Source organism: Teleopsis dalmanni, chromosome 1 (assembly GCF_002237135.1).
Source record: "Teleopsis dalmanni isolate 2A chromosome 1, ASM223713v2, whole genome shotgun sequence".
Classification (NCBI taxonomy): Eukaryota; Metazoa; Arthropoda; class Insecta; order Diptera; family Diopsidae; genus Teleopsis; species Teleopsis dalmanni.
This window is the reverse complement of record NC_051846.1, coordinates 174,721,516-174,746,461: the sequence shown is the minus strand read 5'-3', so window position 1 is coordinate 174,746,461 and position 24,946 is coordinate 174,721,516. Positions and strand designations below refer to the sequence as shown.

The 24,946-nt window shown below is 29.0% G+C and overlaps 1 protein-coding gene and 2 non-coding genes across 3 annotated transcripts; 1 reads left to right on the top strand and 2 right to left on the bottom strand.

Annotated features, from left to right (window-relative positions):
* The first annotated feature begins 680 nt into the window (after positions 1-680).
* LOC119666753 (importin subunit alpha-like) lies at positions 681-2,183 on the top strand. Its single transcript, XM_038076036.1, has one exon. It carries the CDS (start codon positions 681-683, stop codon positions 2,181-2,183), a length of 1,503 nt encoding a protein of 500 aa, XP_037931964.1.
* A 6,707-nt stretch (positions 2,184-8,890) lies between these two features.
* Trnai-uau lies at positions 8,891-8,984 on the bottom strand. Its single transcript has 2 exons — positions 8,947-8,984; positions 8,891-8,926 (listed from the first exon to the last, which is right to left on the bottom strand). It is a non-coding gene; the product is annotated as a tRNA-Ile (tRNA).
* Positions 8,985-9,404: 420 nt separating this feature from the next.
* On the bottom strand, positions 9,405-9,498 carry Trnai-uau. Its single transcript has 2 exons — positions 9,461-9,498; positions 9,405-9,440 (listed from the first exon to the last, which is right to left on the bottom strand). It is a non-coding gene; the product is annotated as a tRNA-Ile (tRNA).
* Between the last annotated feature and the right edge of the window lie 15,448 nt (positions 9,499-24,946).

Here is a 24,946-nt window from a genome sequence, read left to right as displayed (position 1 = left end):
AGCATTAACATTGACCAAACTCTCACCTTTATAAAAGCCTCAAGTTGGTTCTAGCTTGACCTTTTCTTTTTTACACATAATTTTGTGAATTCAAAATGGAATAATAATATTTAAGGCTCAGTTAGTCGTTACATTAGTCGTTAAATCAAAGCAAAATGTACAATCAACTATAACCGTGTATTTGATATGATCAAAATAAACAAAGTTCGCCGCTTTAGTTAATTTCTTCCTATCAAATACACAGGTATGGTTGATTGTGCATTTCGCTTTGACTTATGTTCTTACGGTACGTACCGACTAATTGAAACTTAAGCATTACAACACAAAAATTATTAATGCATGATTTGCTTAATAACTGTGCAAAAGCTTTGTAAATACTAAGAGATGACTGTAACAGTGTGGCCAGAAATTACATTTATGAACATGCTGCAATACTATTGCGACAATATTGGAGCAATTTTGCAATTCCAATCAAGCCAATATTTTATAACTTCATATCAAATAAATTTTTAATAATAAATTTTCTAAATTGATATTTGGTCATTTATACATTCTCTATGTACATACGTGATCTTTGATCAGGATTTGGCATCACTGCCAGTTTTCAAAGTGTGGCAAGCTTTGTTTTTGCGATAAAGCGTCCTACAAGTTTCCTTTTAATTGACTTGATTTCGTTTGAAATGTATAGAAAATTGGAAACGAATAACCACAATTTGTACAAGTGGAACATCCGAGACACTAAAAAATCGGATCATCGCCGCAATGAGAATAGAAGAGAAGTGCGTCAATACTCGAAGGAATATCATTGGTTTAAACGTCGTAATACTAATAATATAGACAAAGTTGTTTGGCCGCTCTCTACTCAAAATAATGGACAATCATCGGCTTTACCTACTGTTGAACAAATTGTAGACACAATGCTAAGCGAAAATAAGTATCAACAATTTACTGGTATGATAGCGGCTCGTAAAATGATTTGTGATCGACCTTATAAAAAGATTGATGAGAGAATATATCATAGTGTTGTTCCAATTGCTATTAAATTATTGCAAGATACTTTTAATCCTATAATGCAATTTGAAGCAGCTTGGGTACTGACTAATATCGCTTCTCGTAAATCTGAACGAATACAAAGTATCACTTATGATGCGATTCCTCACTTGATTATTTTATTACAATCCAAGTCAATAAGTCTTGTGGAACAGGCTGCCTGGGTTCTAGCAAAAATTGCTGAATATAGCTCTGCGGCTCGAGATAAGATTATCAATTGTAACGTCGTACCGTGCATTACAAAAATAATCCACAATATTATCCCGTTTTCCGTGTTACGTATTATTGTTTGGCTAATGATCAATTTGTGTGATAATAAGAACTCACCGCCGGCATTTGATCAAATTCAACTTTTAATACCAGTGTTATCAGATTTTCTGTGCGTCAATGATATATCAGTTGCGGCTAATGCTTGTTGGGCCTTATCATACGTTACAAATGTTGACAATAATAGGATTCAAGTTGTTGTTGAAGCTGGTGTCGTGCCACGCCTAATCATAATGTTGGGCTCTGAGGTACCTCATATTATTGCACCTGCACTACGCACTGTTAGCAACATAGTTTGTAGTGGCACTGACTACCAAATCGATAAAGTAATTGAAGCGAAAGGATTACAAAAGTTGGCTGTTTTGTTAAGACATAATAATAACAACATCGTGTTGGAAGCAGCCTATGCTATTGGGCATATAACTGCCGGCAATCAGAAACATATTCAAGCAGTTTTAGATTCCAATTTGCTCACCAACATCAGTTATGTTTTAAAGAAAGGTGATTTTAGATCCAAAAAAGAAGCTATATGGACTGTTACGAATATAACAACAAATGAATCAATAGATCAAGTTAGAGATTTGTGGGAGAAGTATGATTTGCTTAAACCATTTTCTGGTTTACTCAATGCAAACAATGATTTCGTTGTTAAGATCGTACTTACTGGGATTAGTAATTGTTTTGGATTAGCTAAAAGAACCGGCAACTTACACAATCTGTGTGTTATTTTTGAAAAAATTGGAGGTTTAAGAAAATTACAAGGTTTGCAGTATCATAAAAATAAAGATGTGTACAGAAAGGCCTGTGCACTTATTGGCGCCTACTTCACCAATACTGAACAATCTGAAAGTAAGTTTACACCATAAGTTGTTGATGATCAACTTCAATTTCATTTTGCTAATTAGAATAAGAAATATAATATATTAAAATGCTAAGCATTATACACTTAAAGCCTAAATTGTTATGTGGTACCATTATAAAGTTGTAATAATGAATCAACGACACATAAATATAAATTCCTGAATAATTCATTCGTTTTATATAACTTTTTAAGTATTAACTTTAATTATCAAAACTTTTTAATTTACATCCTTATACCATTACTTGGCTCGATTCATTAACTGCTTAAATGTTAAAAAACAAAATTTATTAAATATAGTAAATAACATAAATTTGATGTATTGGCAATAATCACATATTTTTATCAATAATACCAAATGAGAATTGTTATTTTGCTTAAATTACAAAATTTTGAGAAATATTAAAAATTGTCAGTGATTATATATATATATTAATTGAATAAATTGATTTCACTTTAGAGAACACGAAATTTGTTTCTTACGGCACTCATGTCATATATCTATAGATATTATAGGGCCTTCTTCTTTATCATCTATTTCTTCTTTATACTCTTTTAGTTTTTCTACTTCTCTTTTTCTTCTTCTTCTCTTTCTTGTTCTTCTCCTCTTCCTCTCTTTTTTTTTCTTCTTTTCTTTCTTGTTCGTTTTCTCTTGTTCTTCTTTTCTTTTTTTTTCTCTCTTTCTTCTTTTCTATCTTGTTCTTCTTCTTCGCTTGTAGCATCATTTTATTCAGATCACATACTCGTTACCTCCAAAAAATTGGTGATGATTTGACTGTAACAATTAGAATATGGGGTTTGTGTAACCCTTTTCCCATTTTCAGAACGGATCTAACAGATTTTTTTGCTTTATTGGGTTTAACGCTAGGGGTACCAAAGAACCGATGATTATAAATATTTAGCATTATCCAAAATAACTGTATAGTAAGTCCAAGAATTTAGAATTAGTATTAGCAGTTTTTGTCATCCTTTTATCATTTTAAGAACGAATCTAACACATTGTGTTGCTTTATTGGATTTAACCCTAGGGGTACCAAAGAACCAATGATTATAAATATTTGGCATTATCCAAAATAGCTGTATAGTAAGTCCAAGAATTTAGAATTAGTATTAGCAGTTTTTGTCACCCTTTAATCATTTTAAGAGCGGATCTATCACATTTTGTTGCTTTATTGGATTTAACCCTAGGGGTACTAAAGAACCACAGATTATAGATTATCTGTTTGAAAAATAACGAATCATCCAGTATTTTTATTTTTTTTTATTAAAGAGTAGACGTGAAACTTGCCCAACAGCCGGTACAAAGCCCCTTAAAGCTTTGTGAATAAAGTCTAGAATTAAATCTAGAGAAGAGTTCTTAATCTGCTCTGGTGACAGAAATTCTTTATGAAACAGGTTTCTTCTGTGCGTTATTAAAGCTGGACAATCACAAAGAATGTGCATGGTCGTTTCCTCATCTTCGAGGCATAATCTGCATTCCGAGTTAGCAGATAATTGTAGTGTATAAAGGTGACATTTCAGACCATAATGACCTGTAATGAAACCCGTTATCAACCTCAACATTATGAAACCCGTTAAATCATCCAGTAACATACATTTCTGACCATACTGTGGGTCAGCAAGAGGAAAATGATGAGCTCCTATTTGGAATACACATGCTTGAAACTAATAACACCTCGAGAAAGGATATTCATAATATAGAGACACATTTTGCTAATAAAAGTCATTCAAAGTCATTGCTATGGCTGAATAACTTTTCTTCGATTAGAATCAGTTGAAGTACAATATATGTTCCCATATTATTATAATTTTCTATTATGTTGTATTCTATACGGTTCAAATAAAGGGTGAACTTTTCGTACACTCAATATTCAAAGTTATTTATGAGTAATGAAACAAGAAAAAACCGATAACTGCATTTCTATTTTTAAGAATAGAATATGGCATGAGTTTAAGGACCGTCTGTTCGATTTAAGTATTAAAAAATATTTGGCATTATCTTAAACAGCTGCTTGATAAGCCGAAGAATTCATTTAATTAAGTTTTGATAAAAATTTAATATTTATTTAAATGTTATTGCATTTTTACCGTTCACTTGTGATTTTGTACATTTTTAACATTTAATGATCTTGAATATAACTCTAAAGATATATTAAAACATTAATGAGTCCATTTCTCAGATAGAAAGTCATTTTTGCAAACATTACATTTCAAACTTAAATTTACTCACTTCAAGTTTACTCAATTACTTGAATTTATCTCTGTGATAACTGTCTGCACGATAGATAGTCTTATGGCGTGTTCACATCTTAAAACCTCTCGTGTCAAATTTTGGATAAAAAATGTATAAAGTTGCTAATATGAATTAAACATTAGACACCTTCATCATATATATTTACAGTTTTTTTTTTGGGTGTTCAACATTTTTTTAAATTAATGCTATTAGCTTTTTACAATTTTTGTGTTATTTTAAAAGTTTTCAATTGTAGAAAAAAAACGTAAAAACAGACAAAAATAAATATAAATTTTAAAAATATTTGTCATTTCTGTTAATTAAGCAGCGCGTCGTCATAAACAATTTTATGTCATCGAAGTTTTCCAACAAGTTTTATTAAAAGCCATTGACCACAAAATACCATAAAATAATGAAAGAGTGTGATTGGATTTAAACACGTATTGTATGGTAACCATGTCACCCCTTCTCTTCACAAATATTATGTATACTTATATGTGTGGGAATATCTATGTATAAAAATTTTTCAAAGATTTTACGCCTAATATAGGCAAAAACGTTTATTAATTTTTTTAAATCGAGCTTCTGTTTTCTTGATACATTTTTCTCATCGATGCTTCTACTTTTTTATCTTCTCTAAATAGTGCATGTCGTAATAATCTTCCAAATATCCATTAACGAAGGATGCCTACTTCGGAAATATTTTCTTTTCAATAACAACTTTTTTAAGTTTGGATAAGGATTCATGTTAAACCTTTTTATCAATGTTGAAGCGCCAAGAGGATGTAATGACTCCAAAATTTAATTTGCAGAAATAATTATGAAACCACATATGAGACACTTATTTCAACTCTAGTAATCTTTAATTCCATATTTAGGTTTTTACACTATTCCGAAGAATAATGGAAGAGCCGTGAGCCCATGGAATCGAGTACACAAGGCAACGTGCCTAATTGCATTTAACATGAAAAATGCCAGCGTAATCCTTGTCGTCCACAATCTAATCTGTCGCACAGCCTCCACGTGACACCCCTAGACAATTATCTAGCACCCGCTGGGTAATAAACTAATAGTGCGTACAACGAGTACTATTCCCAGGACTTTAAATCTTGCTTCGTAATAAGAAAAAAATTAAAGTCCCAAACCCTGATTTTTGAATATTTTACTTCAATATAACTTCAGTGCTTTATTTGATTGCAAAAAAATAAATAACTTAAAATGTAATTCGACTTTCTTTCAAAAATAAAAAAAATTAAAAAATTCTCTAACTCGAAGTCTCCAGAAGTCGAACCTTTCCTTTGCAAAAATGGACAGAGTTATTAAAGTTTGACTGTATATATACATAATTATATATATATATAATAATAATTTTAAAATAAATATATTTTAATATATTTGTGCATATTTAAATATAAATTATATATTATAAAATAATAATAAAAAACACTTTTACATTGTATGAGCTTTTTCCGTTTGATATAACATCATTGCGATGACCACAACTGTTATGAATATTTACTTGATTGGAAAAATATTGCAGGTGCTTTGTAATAGCAGACAATCTTTCTTTCATCCGAAAAAGAGAAATTTCAATTTTTAATACTATCTATAAATAATTTGTAGCGTGCTTGACTTTATTTAAAAAGTCACTTCTGGTTGAACAACAGTGAATAAGACATCACCTCATGTTACCATGCATAAGAAATTTTTGAAGTTTCTTATATTAATTATTTAATTAAAAAAAAAAAATTTCCTCAGTAAATTATATATGCACATGCAAATGAAAATTAGGAAGTTTTTAATTATTCTCTTTGTTTTCGGTAATTTGAAGCTTTCATCTTCGTAGTAAAACTATTTGCAATACTTGATTTTGTGAAACTTGAAATTAATACTAATCTTTTTTTTATAGCACATTCACTGAGATTACTTGGATACTCCCTTTCGTTCAGAAGACTTAATAGCTGATGTTATATCCAAGCTTTCCTTGTGCTAGTATTCGCCGTCTTTTAAAATTATTGAGGGTATTGCCGTGAAATATTTTTAATGGAAAGGAAACAACTATTTATTTGTAGTTTTATTTAAAATTTTTAATAGATCCCAATTATTTGCTTTTTAAGGAGTTATTACAAAATGCTTCCCTATATTATGTTACTCTTAATTAACTAAATTAATTATAGGGAAAATTAATAAATTGTATCTCATATATGGATTGGAGCTTTTGAAAATTTACTCCACTATAATTTTTATATCGAAAATTACTTTTACAAAGTAACCAGTTTGGCAAAATGTAATATAAAAATTACTGCTATTATATTTTCACTTTTTTGTAATGTTTATCCGTAAGTAATATATAATTTTTAATTATTCCTTGTTTTACATGTATTCAGAGTTACTATATAATTTTACTTTAAATTGATTGAACCCTGAACTTATGCTGTACTTATACTTATACCCTAAACATTTAGTAACATAAATAACTTGTTTATTCTAACGTCTTTTAAATGATTACTGTAATTCTTTAGATATCTCATTCACTTTCTTATCTCATCTTTCCTTACAACTTATGTTATGGGTTCTGCCTCTAAGGATAACGAGGAAACTGTACTCGACCTCGTATAATAGTTTCCATTATTAACTAGGAGTTTTAAAATTTTTAAGACCTGATAGAATTTCATAAGTGACCTGATAGCACTATCATTCTTTAAAATCAAAGACATAGCCAAGTTCATACACTTGCAAGGTTAGTTACCTTCTATTTGATGAGGGTGAATTTGTACCAGACCTTATGTGTCAGCGCACATCATTGACATAGTAAAGATTTAAAATCTTCGGAATCTTCGGAGCTAAATGTTTAGGATTTCTACTCCTAAGGTGGTTTCTCGAATCTAGCGTACAGACTGTGTCTCATTCACGGTATTACAACAGGCGATTATTTGTGCTTAACTAAGCTTTGAAATACAAATTTGTAACCGCAACCTAACCTACCCTTGATTAATTTGAAGACCTGTATGCACGGTTGCCACTTGAAAATTTTTTCCTTTACCAAAATTGGTTTAAAAAGGTACCATTTCTGTAAAAAAAGGTCCAAAATTTTTTTGGACCTTTTTGTTTTTTCGTTCTGTGTTTTTCATAGTGTTATAAATTAACAAAATATAAAATAGTGCAAAGTTGAATTTATAAAAAAAATTAATTGGAAATATCCACAATAAAGTTTGGTCGTCAAAAATGTACCATTTTTTGAACATGAGTACCAAACGAAAAAAAGTACCAATTTTGGTACTAAAGTACCATAAGTGGCAACCGTGCCTGTATGTGGCACGGGAAACACATTCTATTGAGCGGCTAAAAACTGGAAGACTAAAAGGTTTAGCCTCGACAACAGTTTCACGAGGGCTCTTTCGTTACCAAGATTTAAAAAGAAAATTATAAATGTTTTTATTGGAGACAAACGACTCGTGCGAAATTCATACGAATGACATCTACTTATATTGTTTACAAGCTACAACAAGCATTTGTGTCTAAATTTTATAGAACAAAAGTTACTCTAAATGAAATTCAAACGTAATAGTGTAATTTCCTTATATCTTAGCGAACCATCCGACGCATATTACAGAATGAACTCAGGGTAAAACCTTACAAGTTCCAAAAGGCTCAAGATACGTTCCAACAAGACTTGACAAAGTCTCATAAAGCTCGTGTGAATGAAGAATGATTAAAAAATCATTTCAGCACTTCATTTTGTCCGAACAATTGCCTTCGAATTCGCCAGATGCAAATCCGGTGGACTATTTCATCTGAGCTATTTTGGAGAACAATATGAAGACTAAAAAATATGCCAAAATATGGGCCAAAATACCGGATGATCACATTCGTAAAGCATGCAACTCATTTTTTAACCGTTTGAAGGCCATAGTCATGGCAAAAGGTGGTCACATCCAGCTAAAGTGAATGGATTTTAAATTTTAATTATTATCACAAATTTTTTGAATTCGAATCAATAAAAAATCGCTTAACCCTATATATATTTAAAACTTATTTACAGTTACAAGTTTTTCAATAATATGTCAAAACTAAATGAAATTATTTCCGATTTCGAGCAGTTTATAGCCGCTTCCTTTCAATATAAATGAATATGAACAATTCATAATATATTCGTGCCAAAAGGTCAGACGGTGAACGGAAAATATTTTTTGGGAGTTCAACAACGAGTAAAATCTCTGTCGTTGGGACGGACATCCGTTTAATATCTCCGAACAGAAAATAATAAGCCTAAATCAAATCTGACGAATTTAAAGGATCAACCCAAAGTACATACTCACAAATTAATATTATAATTAATTTTATAAGTTATGGCTTAATTGTTTTACTACCTTACTGTAAGGATTTTTTTTTCATTTAGAATTTATATTTTTTAAATAAATAACTTTAAACATAATATAAAAGAAATTTTTATTTATTTATAGAAAACAAAAAAAAACACATGCTCCAGGTGAGGCTCGAACTCACAACCCCGGCATATCTCACACAGGCTACTGATTATAAGTACCGTGCGCTAACCAATTGCGCCACTGGAGCGTTGAGAAGGGGGCTGCCAAAGCTATCATTTCAGAACAACGCATCATTTCAACAAGAAAAAATATAAATACATTAAATAAAAATTCAATATTATGTTAAGTAAATTGAATGATATAAAAATTATTACAGTTAATTACGAATTTTGTAAAGACAATCGTTAATATAAAGCTTATTTTTTTATTATCACCATTATTTATGTGTATGAAGATATTCATCTTCTATCAGTAATATATATATATGAATTTAATTATTATTTAATATAATTTATTTATTTTATTTTGTTTATTTTGACATAATATTGTTTATATTTTATTATTATAAAGTAATTTAAATTAAAAATAAAAGCTATTAAATTTTTAAAATTAAATATTATTCAGTTCAAAAAGTTTAAAAAAAAAATTATTTGATCATAAAAAAAATTGCTCCAGGTGAGGCTCGAACTCACAACCCCGGCATATCTCACACAAGTTACTGATTATAAGTACCGTGCGCTAACCAATTGCGCCACTGGAGCGCTGTCGTTGACATTGTCAAAATTCTAACACAATTCTTTAGAATAATTTTATTAAATCTAATTCTTTTATTAAAAAATTTGTATAATATAATAAGTAATTTTTAATATAAATTTTTTCATTTATTTAATTAAAATATTTTTTAAAAAATAAATTAAAAAAACAATCTGTCTATATATAATTTGTACTAAACAAAAAAAAGAACTTTAGCTTTGTGAAATAAAGAACACACGCCAGCAGATGTACAAATACGATACGATGAAATACGATATACCATAATATCGTAAACGAGTTAGCAAACGCATGATGGTTTCGACATGAGCGTTTTGATATTCGGGATGAGAAAATTGTTAGGGCTTTAGATGGATAACCTGTTTATTGACATTGGAACAAAAATGCAATCGCTTTAATAATTCTGAGATTTTATAAGAACGGCTTAATAAAACTAAGTAAGTTTTGTGTTAAATTCTGTTACGAAATATATATTGACAACACCTAATAGACCTAATAGATCAAAGCATAATGGAAACAGTTGATTAAAAAAAAAATTAAATTAATCATCTCGGAAATGGTTCAGAATAGCTGGAGCAAACCACATTTCTAGGTAAATTAAATGTTCTAATTACTAAAAATGTACACATTTGTAAAAGAAAGTATTTAACAAAACAATGCAAATGACTCACACTTCCTAATCACCATTGTAAAATTCACATATGACTTTTCATATTGATGGACAATTTATCCTATTAGCCAGATCTAGCCCACAATGAAGGGCATAAATTCAAATCAAATGAAAAGGTCATGTCTACCAAAAATGGTTTTTTTTAAAACTTCGACATAATACATTATTTAAAGAAATGAATCTAATTGGAGTATTCTTGGAAAAGTTCTATGGAGTTAAAAGAAGATTATGTACAAAAATAAAAACTAAAAATTTACAAATATGCTCTTTAAAGAGAATTTGTCAAAAGTAAAATAACACAAAAATAAAAGATTCACCGAAAAACCTTTCAGATACTCAAAATTCTAATTCAAGGCAATTAGAAAAAGCTCCTTCTTAAGGTTACGTCTTTTTAAACTTTAAATCCATCCAAAAAGAATTTAGTCTGATCATATAATCACCTTCTTAAAACAATCCGACCTTATACTTGTATTATTTTTTTGCAATCAGTGAAAACATCAGCGAAAAAGCCAGCACTACAAAAAATTAAGTTTGAAATTCTATAATTATAAAAGTCAGATGAAGTCAGAGGTAACCTATTTCCACTATTCGTTTTAAAAGTAATTTCTTTTTCTGCATGAAAACAAAAATATTTTAGAAGAGTTCGAACAGTAATGAAGAAGCAATAACAAAAATTTCAAGAAATTAATCAAATTTTTGTTGTTACTTCTTCATCACTGTTGGAACCCTTCTTTTTTCTTTTCGTCATAAGTCGCGTCTCAAAATTAACATTAAAAATATTTTTTTATGGTGTATAAATATTTAGTTGAATCGTGACGCATATAATGTTTTTGACAGTAACATAATTACACGCTCATAAAAAATTTTGATTTTTTGTAACAAAATAGTGATCCAAACCATATTTGACGTCGTCATTTGAAGAACAGAAACAAGTTATAATACCAAAGTACCAGATCTAGAGAGGATGGGGAGTACAGTAAGATGAACCATCCAAAATATAATAGTATTTATTGAGTTACTAAATTTGTATGAGGTCCCTTATTATCTTGATGAAACACCACACGTCACATCTATTGCTATTCTATTTCGACCCTTGATTTGATTGAATAATTCAATTTATTTAGTTGGTAAAAGTTTAAAAAATAAACAACTTCTTTGAAAACATTTTTTGATAAATACCGGTTTAGAAGTACCGGTGTTGTCTCTGGCATTTAACATTGCTTTAGACTTCATAAACAACAATGATGCCTGTACTAGAAGTTAGAACGGGGTCTACAGTTAAGTCCGTTTTAGTAATTACTAATATAGCCCAGTTATAATAATAACTCAGTAAATAATTTAAACCATAAAACTATAAACCATAAGTTATTTTCATATATGTATATCAAATTCTTTTCAGCTTAACCAAAAAACCATGGTCTACAAGTAACTGTTTTTCAAATTAATCACATTCCTATTGGATGATACAAACAGAGGGTATGATCTATAAGTAAGACTTTTTAAAATAAATTAAATTCCTATTAGATGATACAAACAGAAAGTATGATGTAAGTCTTTTTTAATTAAATCGAATTCCTATTAGATGATACAAACAGAGGGTATGATCTATAAGTAAGACTTTTTAAAATTAATCAAATTCCTATTAGATGATATAAACAGAGGGTATGATGTATAAGTAAATCTTTTTTAATTAAATCGAATTCCTATTAGATGATACAAACAGAGGGTATGATCTATAAGTAAGTCTTTTTTTAAATTAATCAAATTCCTATTAGATGATACAAACAGAGGGTATGATCTATAAGTAAGTCTTTTTTAATTAAATCGAATTCCTATTAGATGATACAAACAGAGGGTATGATCTATAAGTAAATTTTTTTTTTAAATTAATCAAATTCCTATTAGATGATACAAACAGAGGGTATGATCTATAAGTAAAGATTTTTCATATTTATGAAATTGTTATCAGTTTAAACCAGAAGCAATGGTCTACAAATAATTCTGTTTTATATACATCAAATTCTATTTATTATTTCTTTAGCTTACTAATCGACCTACTTTTTTGAATACTAACTGTGTTTTATATATGAATCATTACGGTATACTTTCCTGTAACGTTCAAAACAAAACATGTAGTTCTAATCTATTAATTTTAATCTAAATAACAAATTATAAGCACGTACAAGATTTGTTGAATAATGTGTTTAGTTCGCTTTAATGTGAGTTTTATCTAGCCCTGCTAGTATACAGCACAAATAAATAAGTCATTTTCTAAACTTTCTAACAAATCATATTATACCTACCTACTAAACCTTGTGTATACATTAAATGATTGCATAAGTTCTTTTACTTAGCAATAAATATTTTATTAACTATTACTACCTTACGCAACTATAATTAAATTGTTTAGTAAACAAGATTTTCGTACTCAAGCCCGCACTTAAGCAAGTTGCAAGAATTTATTCATTATTCAAGTAAAGACATTAAGCGCAGCTTCCAACAGGTCAGGGTTAAGAAATCTGCATGAACTACATTTTTACAACTCTGAGAACTATAATTAATTATAATAGCTAATAAATGACAAGAACAAGCACAAGTCAGAACTTAAGTATTTAATTGGCTGCAAATATAAAAAGAATTAAAATTTTAAAACAAGAAACCCGAAAGAAGTACCTCAGAAAATAATTGCAACACGGAAAATAGTACATGAAGAGTTGCTCGTACAGAAACTAAGGCAATGACTGACGCGCAAGTGGTCAGGCCTACTTTCCATGTTAAATGTATCCGTAATTGTTACATTTTAGACTTATGAAAACAATACATCACGTTCCTTCTACGAATGTTTCGTGTACTGTTTCAGCTCATGTATGGCACTGCAACGCGTTCAGTCAACGTGATTCAATCTACTGAATACCAAACTCTTACTGCTCTTGTTTGATTTATTCGCAAAGGCATTCTTTCTGCTTCTTCTTCATCACTTCACTGCTAAAGATACATAACATATGTAAAATGCAGTGTTTAAATTTTTATTGACCATGTCAGTTTGTGTTTCAATCAGTGCTGTTATTGTTTGTTATAGTTTTTAGCTTTGAGACTTTCTTAGAAAATTGAAGTTATTGAATAATTCAACAATGCATTCATTCATTCATCATTCAACTATCGCAGATACTTTTCAGTTAGGATTTTTTTCGATTTACTGTTTTTATGCAAATTATACGATTGATTGCGGTTTATTTCTAGAAAAAGTAGTGAAGAAAATTTTTCAAAAATGTATAATATTTTTCCAATTGAAACGGAAAAGTGTGGCAAGTCATCGAAGTCACTCTTACAAAACAATGAGTTTTATCTTTTTTTCTATCATTTGTCGAATTTTTTATTGTAAGCAAAAACCAAAAATTTAGTAAAAAGTTATTTGCATCTATAAATAGATAAAACATACCTGATATTATTGTTTTTGAAAGAAATCATTTACTAAAATGGTTACAGGCTCCTCGGAAAGGTATGCAGATCTGAGGTAAATTATTGCTTAGTCCGATGAAGTGATAAACAATAATCTAGTCAAGGCGTAGAGGGCGGTTATGAAGAAACATCGCAGTTAATAGAGAGTAAAAGTGCACAAGTGGATTGACTCGACTAGCCTTAACATAAGAATAAAATATTTAAACCAGATATTAAGAATATCCTTAGTATGCTTACTTACTTGCATACATTTTTTTTTTTGTCAAAGTAATTATATTGAAAATACGCATTCTTAACCTTAAACTAACTTTATTTAAATTTAAATAAATTATGAAGTAAACCCCTTCACTTCACACATAACATACTTTCAATAGCCTAAGTCATGATACTATATGTAAGTATTCTGCCTCAACAACTAAATTGAAAATACATATTTTTAACCTTGTCAACTTTATATAAATTAAGAAATGAACCCCATCACTTCACTCATACTTTCAATACCCTAATTCATAATACTATGAGAGTTCTGCATCAACAATTTAAATGTTAATGATAAATGGTTTCTTAAATTTCTGAATAATTCAACTGTAACTATTTTCAAAACAATTGAAAAAATTTACCATACGAAAGAACTAACAGAAGCTCAATTATGGCTATATTATACACACAGTCATGTTCACGTCACATTTGATATTATCAAATATGTCAACATCTATGCCTTTTCGGGACAAATTAATTTAATACATTTTGGAGAAAAAATTCCAGGAAGCAACACAAGCGAATTTATATATTTGAGAGAAAGTAAAAAATTGATAGAAAATAAGAAATTACGATTTAAAAATGGTGACGAGGCTTTATGTGCGACACATTGGTCAAAATAGAGTTACTCAGTCAAAATTGTCAACATCTATGCCTTTTAAGGGCAAATTAATACAATTTTAATACATTTTGGAAAAAAAATTCCAGGAAGCAACGCAGCCGAGTTTATGTACTGCTAATAATCGAATTCTTACACTTTCCGATTTAAAAGAAAGGCGTATAATTTTGTAAGTATTGTTAACAATTATTTCTTCTGAGTTTTTTGCAGCTATTAAATTTTTGGTGGCAAATTGTAAGTGAACATATATACATTTCCTTTTAAATTTAGGCATAGCCAAAACGTATAAAGTAGTAGCATATATATGAATTTTATAATATGACTTGATATGACTTTTCGCATAAATGCATTTTGGTCATGATAAAAACGAGCATAAAATGGCCGTGACCATTGGTCATATAACTGTCTGCATAACAGGAGCCTTATAGATACGTCAAATATGAAATTGTTGTTTTCAATATAAATTAAAAAATCGGAATTAAGAGAAAGAAGGAAATATTAAGCAATTATCTTAGATATATAAAAAATCCGTATCATAAGCTTTTTCCAATTTATCTGAAGCTCAAAAAAAGGTGCATGTGTGTTTTGGTCAACAATGGAACTGATAAAATTTGGTTCTATATATTGAACCCAGAAACAAGACAATAATGCTAAATTACCAAATAAAGGCTGACTCCAGAATTCAGCAACAAAAGTAAAGTGGTTATTTCTTTCATTAGAGAGAAACTTTTAGTTATTTTATTCTAAACATAGAACATACAGTAAAAACAATATAAGTATAGGTAGGGTCCCTTCATTTAAGACTGATTAACCTTGCTCTTCATATTACTGTAATAAATCTGGTTACTCCAGCTGTCTTCTATCAAAATCTACTTTTATCAACCTCAGGATCTTTTCAGCAAATATTCCTATGCGATCCAAGTTTATTATATTTTCAACCATTTTTTTTATCACCATTCTTGGAAAGAAAACACCAACTTGCACTGCTAACACTTCTCATTCGGGCAATCACTTATTGCTGACTCTACTTTGTGCATGCGGTAGAAGTAGCTGTTGAAATATCCATGACCTGACACGAACTGAGTGAGGTAGTAGTTAATCGCGGCAAAGTCCCTTTTTTTAGCTCTGAGATGAGCCTTGCGGTCCATCGTTCAAGATTATCTGAATCCCAACGATGCTGCCATACTGGAATGGTTCTGCGCCTTATCGATTGCCTGTCGATGTTGTTGTTCCCTATGTGTTTTGCCTGCCAACATGTCTTTCGCTCTTGATCCTGCAGGTCGGAATATTACCACTAATCACCAGCATTGCTGCTTCTGAAACGGTGCGGTACGATGAAATTATGCTCAAAACTGCTGTTCGTTGCACTGACGCTAACGCTTTTCTGCAATATTTTGCCTGTGGGGCATCTGCCCATATATCGCTTCCATGTATATATATTGAACTAGTCAAATACTAATCAATAGACAATTTACTCAGGAGATTAATAGAACTTACAAGATCGATCACAGCAAATATCGGAAAATTTTTGAATTTTTTTCGTATAGAAACATATTTAAATAGATTTTTCTTTCCGTCTGGTTGTATATCATAATCTTAATTCGTTTAAATTCATTAAAACAAATAGTCTTGAAAGTTTGTATACTTATGTCAATTCATTAAAAACAAAAAGCTGACATTAAATTGCAGTAAAATAATTTTTTCAATTAACCTTCTATTATTAACACGAATTTAGTGACCTGATTTGTGTCCAAACTCCTCATACTGAAGAGTTTATGATTAAAAATGTTTGGAAACAGATATCTCTATACCGTTACATGTGGACTTTTTTGGTATAGGAATGATTGCTTAAAGTTTATATTTTATGTAACAATTAACGGTTTATATTCATTACCTTACTATTCCAATTTGTCTTGCCATTTGATGAATGTTTTCCACATATGTTGTTATCTCTGCTACTGCCATTATTGTTATTGTTACTGATAGTTTTTGGTGATTTCTCGGATGCTGCAGTTTTAGCTTCACCATTTGATTTTTTGCTCTAAAAAAAGTATTAAAATATTAAAAACATATAACTAACTAATTATTGAAATTAATGCAAAAATTTCTTTTAAAATATTGTTAAGGTATATACTTATAATTAATGATAACGTTAATTATAAGCATAATTTATAAACCGAGAAACCAGACATCATAAACACTATATAGTATGTAATAATTAAACAGCTGAGCACGTTGAAACAATTTATGTTATTTTTTAATTTTATAATAAAATTTGCTTTCGTTTTGTAATCTCATTTGCTTTTGTTTGATTTAATTAATGTGTTGGCCTAATGATTTTTCACAGATGCCAAAGGTAGTTTATGCGCAATAACTGCAGCTTAATTATAAGACACGTCTTAGGCGATATGCAGACAAAGCTCTAGATACACTGTCGTACTCATCTACTCATACTTAAAACTTATGTATGCATAATTTAGTGTATGCTGCATATATGCAGTAGTAATCGTATAATCGTATACGAGTAACTGTGAGTAGTGAGATGCGCGTGATACGGCTTCTTTGTTATCTATTAACCAAAGCATCGGATACATAACAATTTAACACTAGTAATATTAGTACTCAAGTTTGTGAAAGTTCGTCGTGGATGTAATTCACCAAATGAAACCTTAGCTTCTTATTTTCCAAATACACAGCGTTAAGTAACGTACATGGACTCCTAACTAAAATGAAAAATGCTTTACATTTTACTTCCACATGAGTTTCAGCTGAAATAATGGCATATGTGAAACTCGATTGAAGCAACTGAATCATTAAACAAATGTTTGCAAAACCTCTTAAAAACCACTTTTCTACAACTAGTTTAAATAATTAATTAATTATTTTGGTGAAATATTTGCTTGTCTGAAAACCTAAACTGTCGACATACAGTTTTTATGTTTTGTTTATGTGTTGTTTAATATATATTTTATTATAATACTAATTCCAACACTTGGGAAGTGGATTTATTTAAAACCTATTACATGCGTTATAATACTACATTAATTATTGCTTCTTCTATAATCAATTTTTTTTTATTAATTACAAGGTTAACTATATTCGACGGACGACACTGTGTCACAGTCGCTATTTTAATTATATTTATTTTTATATTTATTTATATATTAATTTAAGATACATCATATTGTAAAAATGAAATTTAAATTGAAAATAAATATACATACATACATACTATCCATTTTCCTTGAAAGATATAGAGTGGAACAAAGATGAGAAAGTTTCCTCTCATAAAGCAAACTTTATTAATTTTAATAACATTAATAATAATTGATTTAATAAAAAATAAAACAAAGTTTCACTTGCAAAAACTACATCTTATCCAGCAACTTAAAGTACATCAATAAAGCCAAATATGGTACTTTTTAATGAAAGGACTGGAAACCGTAAAATTTCACCTAATAGCACACGTGAAAAATTGTTAATTTTACGTTCATTAAAAAATTCTTAAACTTTCATTAACAATTACTTTTACTTTGCATCACCCATAAATTTATCCTATCCAATTTGGAACAGTCTTAGATTTGAAATACTATATAATTATTATATATGCCATTTCGAACTTAATATACCTTCTCTGATCTTCTTTATGTGAAAAAGGCAATTTTACCATTTGATCAAAAAATAACGAGAAGTTTAAAAAACACGCAAAATTTTAATTCAAACTCTCCTCTTGCGGCAATACGTGCATGTCAACGCTTGATCCAATTTCCCATACAAATTTTATAGGCCACCGAAGGTATGGCCTTTAGTTCACGCAGCGAATTCTTTTTTATGGCCTCTATGGTCTCAAAACGCGTTACTCGCAATGGCAATTTGAGTCGGGGGAAGAGCAAAAAGTCACTCGGGGCCATATCTAGAGAGTACGGTGCTTGGTTGGTGATATTGGTGGAGTTTTTGGCCAAAAACTGCGACACAATCAACGCTGTGTGAGCCGGTGCGTTTTCGTGGTGTAAAATCCATGAGTTTTCCTTCCATAAATCTGGACTCTTTTTGCGAATAGTCTCGCGCAATCGACGCATAACGGCAAAATAATACTCCTTATTGACCGTTTGACCGTCCGGAAGGAATTCATAGTGCACCACACCACGAATATCGAAGAAAACAGTTACAAAACAACATAACCTTGATTTTGGACCGACTTTGGCGTTCTCTTTTCGGTTTCGGCTCACCATCGAAGCACCATTCGGTCGATTGTTGTTTAGTTGTTTGGTATGTCAAATTCATAGAACCATGTCTTATCACCAGTTATGATGCGTTCGATGAATGTGGGGTCACTATCTCCGTTGGAAATCATCCCTTTGGCCACATCACAACGACGCTTATTTTAAATAAAATTCAGCTAAAAATCGCCACTCGAAAATTTTTCGACTTTTTTGTATAGACACCAAACAAAAACTAATCGTACTAATCGTAATTCGGTAATAGTTCTAGAAAAATTCATTTAGGCAAATGTACTCATTAAAATCGCTAATAAGGATAATTTATCATATAAAGAGCTTTCATGTAAATGTGCTCATTATGAATAAATCAACTGATTAAAGGCGAAAAATGTCAAATGCAATTCTTAAAAATAAATTTCTCACAGGGGAAATTACGAAAATTTTAAAAATTTATCATATATTCTATATTTAAAGTAGATGCTATCATTTCAATACCCTCAAGTTGCCATAAGGACATTTTATCTCCTGTTAAACTAAATGGTCTTTCAAATGAAGATAAGAAAATCACATATGTCTACTACCGACAGTAATTGTAAGGCATATGAGGAAACAATCACTTAAACATTGAGGTACTGTACTCCTGGACAAAGACATAGAATGTGACATAGATTCCATATCCTCTTTTACATGACAATAACTTATACAATTTCAATTTGCAGTTGAAAAGTGAATGTTGTGATTATTACTAAAATGCTTAATTATAAAAGATATAAAATTATCTTGTTGACATTTTCAAATGCTTTTTTATTGAGAAAATCAAAAAATTGATTTAAGATCATAAAGTATATAAAAATATATAAAATGAAAAATAAAAATGATAATAGAATGTTTTGTTTCCGATTACCTTTAAAGTTACGAGTATTTTGATCATAATAAACGTACTGTACCTTCGATTATAGGAACCTATAACCCACAGTTATTTCCAAAGGCACAGTTATTTCCATCTTCATCATAGTTTACTGGGAGACATTTAAAAACTATAAATTTATGACCTTACATTCCAAATACTTGGTTTCATTTGTATCTACTAGTAACTTCAAATTTTTTTATTCGTTTTTAAAATCTCTTAATTAATTACAGACTTATTTTTTTTTCTTATCAATTTTTAAATAATTTACATTTACATATAAGTAAATAAAATCATTCAGAAAAAATTAAATGCCTTTGCATGTCTTAAGATTAGTAAAAAAAAACTTTTTTTACATGTTTTTAAGTACTAATTGAGGAGAAGACATCGGTGGGCACAAGAACAAACACGCGATACAAATTTTGGTATTTAATGATGATGTTTTACTTTTTTCTATTTGTATGAGTATCTTTTTTGATTTTTTGTTTGTTTACTTCCCATAGTTTAGGCATTTCTATGTCGCCTTCAGATTCATTTTTAATTTGACAAATTACCCGTTTAAAACTTTAAGCGACGCCTTTGTTACTATGAATGATTATTCAAAATTTTTAAGTATAGTAATTTAATATTAAAATTAAGAAGCTTAAATGGAATTATTTGATACATGTAATAATTTCAAAAAAGATCTTATTCTGCAACAAAACCTATGAATTTAAAAGCATTGTTTCTATTTTCAAAACTACATGAGAAATCAGTTAATTTAAAAGAAGATTATAGATCAGTGGTAAAATATTTCATAACTTATTCAACTTTGATTTAATAAAATGGTGATGTAAATCTGTGATTAATAATTTTATACATTATAAAATAAATATAATTATATAAAAAAATATATAATTATTTTATAAAAATATAAAAGAAAACACTTTAAATCCAAAACTTATTTTTGATATGTATTTAGTTATAGATGCAACCTTTTAACCCGGTATAAATTATAACTGATTACACATATGTTCATCATATATTAGGTTCTATCTTTTATGGTGAACATATGTTCTACCTTAACATTCAGTAGATGATGGTTACAGATGACCAAGATCCTTTAAGAAGTATGTACTATATGATACTATATCTAATATATGATGTGATATTTATTTAGTTTTAGTTATAGATGCAACTTTCTTATCCGGTATAAATTAAAACTGAGTACACACATACCTTATATATATTAGGTTATGTCATTTATAATGAACGTATGTTCTACCCTAAGACTCTTGGATCTACTGATGACTACAAGTGACTAAGATTATCTAAGAAGTATGTGTCATGTTAAACCAGCTCTAAAGCTCTGTTGAAAAACATAGTAGATTTAAACACTTTTCCATTTTACGACAGCTGAACCACAAGTTGTTAAAGTGATCACCTTACCGAGTCCTAGTATCATTACCAAATCATTAAAAATTTCTCAGTATTGTTATAACAAAATTGATACACCTGAGGAAAACCTCATACATAAATAGTAAGTAAGTTCCCAACGTGTACTCACGTAAGTACCCACAACACTAGCTATGAAAAAAAGTTACATCTTTTAATGGAATAAGAGACAAACTTCGTACCTAATTTTTCAAGGTTTAAAGGCTTAATAATTATGTTTGTTCAGCCAACATTTGATTCCACGTTATAGATCTATCTTTTACATAAATGTCAATAGTATAATTCACAAAACACAAGGTAAGTTTCGTATGTGTGTTCGCTATAGACTAAATCTAAATCGTGAAAAATATTTAAGTTTACTCTAATTGTTCTCGTGATTATTCAGAAAGTAGTTCAGGACTCTATAGATTACGTTGGAGTCGTGAAAAATATGTTTTGAGGGAATTGTAAGTTATATCAAAGTATACACTTTATAAATGACTGTTAAAAAAAAAAAGTGGGTTAGGTTTGTCAATATTTTTGAAACATATAAAAGAACGTTTTACACCCCATAATGTATTTATGTTACATACTTGATAACATTAACAAACTGAGTCCATTTGGCCCTGTCCGTCTAATTTCATGTCAAACTAGTCTCTCTCTTTTTTATTTATTCAAATGAAACTGTTAATAAGCTCTGATCGTTTTTCGGATTGGTCACTATAATCTATAGCTGCTCTATAAATTAAACTAACAAGTATGAGTTTACTACAATCGAAAAGACTATTTAAACTGAAGTAAGCCGTCACATCGTGATAGAACAACACGTATTTTTTGATTCAAGGATACAATCAAATAACATCCACACGTAAAGCTTCTCCAGCTTTAATAATTAACAAAATATTAGCGTGTATATTAGTATTATATATAATATTATATTATGTAAGAGTATGATTATTATGTACTATATTATATTATATTATAGTTTACATAATAGTTTACATATATATGAGACAAAAGGTTTCTAAGCTTCTTCAAAACTAAAGCTGACATCATTACTTGTATTGATTTAAATTCTACAATTTTAAAAGTTTTTAATGTCTACTTATATATCTTATATTTATAACTCTGAATGCATATGAGACTATTAAAATCTTAATAATATAATAATTAAGTTAGTCATACTAAAAAGTCTTTTAACAACTTTTTTTATTTTTTCAGTCATTAAACTCAAATCATAACAGATAATTGATCACAGTCTGCAATGCTTAAGCTTTATGTTCCTTTTGTTTAACAAATATATTTTTAATTTAAAAAATATTAAATAAGTAATAATTTTAAGTTATTGCTCTACAGATTTATAACAGTCGTAGCTTCCAGATACTTTATGAAGTTTAATATAACAGAATTTTGTACTTGTTTATGAATTCATATTTATTATTTCAATAAACAAAATATGTTCTATTCTATTAATAACATGAAAGAGTCTCAAATTTTCAATAAAAAAATTAATTATCAGAAATAAGTTCTTCAGAGAACTAAGTAACTTTCTCTTAACAGTTCTAAACGAATTGCAAAAGTCTGAGGGAAAAAAAGTTGTTAAAGTTTATATCGTGTGATAATTAGCATATAAATGTTATATTTCTATTATTAAACCTTTACCAACATAAAATAAACATAAGTTTTAAATAAAAAATTTAATTATAATATATAGGTTAATAATATTTGTAAGACAATAATAGACATTAGATATGCTAATTTCTGTAAGTTTTTCAATAGCTGATCTATGTTACTGTCATACCTAAGTGTGCATATGTTTGTTTCTATTCCAATATAAAGGAAAGCTTAAGATTGATCATATAAATGTAGCTAACAGGAGTAGAAAAAGTGGATCAATGGTAAGAAAACTTAAATCCTCAATACAGTATATTGAATATATCTAAGTAAATTAATAACAATTATAAGTATTTAATTGTTGCTAAGAGGAGTAAAAAAAGTAGAGCAATGGCAAGAAAACTACAATTCAGTATCCAATACAGTTTATTGATTATATATAAGTAAATCTACGCTTATAAAATTTATAAGCATCGATACACAATGTTTCGTATAGGAAATGGAAAATATGTTTAAGTTTATATATAGAAACTTAAGTTTATATATTTAAGTTACATTTTTTTTAACCAAAAATGGCTTCATGAAAATGTATATGGTCTTACCCTATAGTGCTATTACGTCTATTGACTCTATAATGTTAACAATGAACAAATATCTCTAGAACTAAATATAAAATATCTAAAGCGAAAAACTTATACCAAAGTCTTTGTTGACAACAGTATATTTTCAAAAAATAAAATTTATTTTAGTTTCAGAAAATTATCAATCAAAAACGAGAACAAATTCAAATTCATTTAAAGCTAAAAAATTAAAAGAATAAAATAAAGTAACCCAAAATTGTGAGAAAATGTAGTGCTTTAGGAAGCATGAAAGCATTCACCATCGCGATAACGAAGGACTTGTAAACTAATCATAAAGACTGCTTGGTTGCTAGAATCTTATATCTTAGATTAGACAGAAATAAAATGAGCAACATTTGGGGTTTTTGCAAACCTACAATTTCTATACTTACTGGAGTACTAATGGGGCACTGTTCTATTGCACCAATGCTGACACATTCTGACAATATATGGTATTGTGCAAAAGTTGCAATAATAAAAAAGAGAGAGAATACATTAATCACTTTTTATATCTTTGTCCCATCCTACAAACAAAGCGAGTTTAATATCTTTGAGAGCGTTTCTTTATTAGCCTGTTAGAGGTAATAAAAGTGCAATAGTCGGTTGTTTTCCGTTTTATTTGAATATTTCTGTTAAACTAAATCGTTTAGCATTGTTAAGAAATACGATTTTTGTAATTTCTATCTCTTCTTCACACAACTTTTATGGCATCCAAATGACCACTAAATGCCAAAGAATTCACTAATCCCAATGACCCAACCTAATAGAATAATGAGCTGATAATGCTAACACTAAATAAAATAGATCTATCCGTGCTCGCAGTTCAGCTCGATCTTATAGAACCTTTCTCTCTAAAGATCAATCAATCAAAATATTATATGTATCGACAATAAAATATTATATCTACAATAAAAAATCACCAAAATCGTTTTTTAATAGTTTTGCTAAGCAAATCCAAATATTTTAAGCATAGATTTTTTTTTCTTCAAATTTTTTTTAAAAATTCTGCACACAAGTACTAATCTGCTAATTACATTGGTATGATACCTGGCACTGACAGTCTAACTACACAATCTACGAATATTTGAACCAATATGCAGTATGATAATCTTAAAATCAAATTTGACAGAAAATTATAACAAAATCTTATTGGATAGTATTCCATTCAAAAATAATCTACTAAGTGGAAATAGCATTCCATCTATAATATCATTTATCTATCTTTATTATAATTCTTTAATCGTTCTTAATTTACACAAGCCATCAACGTGTATACAAAAATGTTAAATGTTGCAATGTTTAAAAAAATCCAAACAGAGTAATCTTATAACGAGTGTGAATTTCAATTAAATAGATGTACTTAACTGCGATACATTAACAGATACTTGAAGGTCTTATAAATTAAAGTGTAACGCAATTTTTGAGACAAAAATTTTATATATAACAAATGCGATCAGAGACGCAAATAATTAAATGCGAATTACTTTTTTGTGGTTTACGTGACCTTTTTTTCTAAAGACATAATTAATGAATTCATTTTATTTTTATATACGATTATATTTTTGTATATTTTTGGTTTACGAAGTGATTGAAAGCGTATCTTAAATAAAGAATGAAATTGTTATTATCGAAAATTTAAAATAAAATAATTGTCGGAA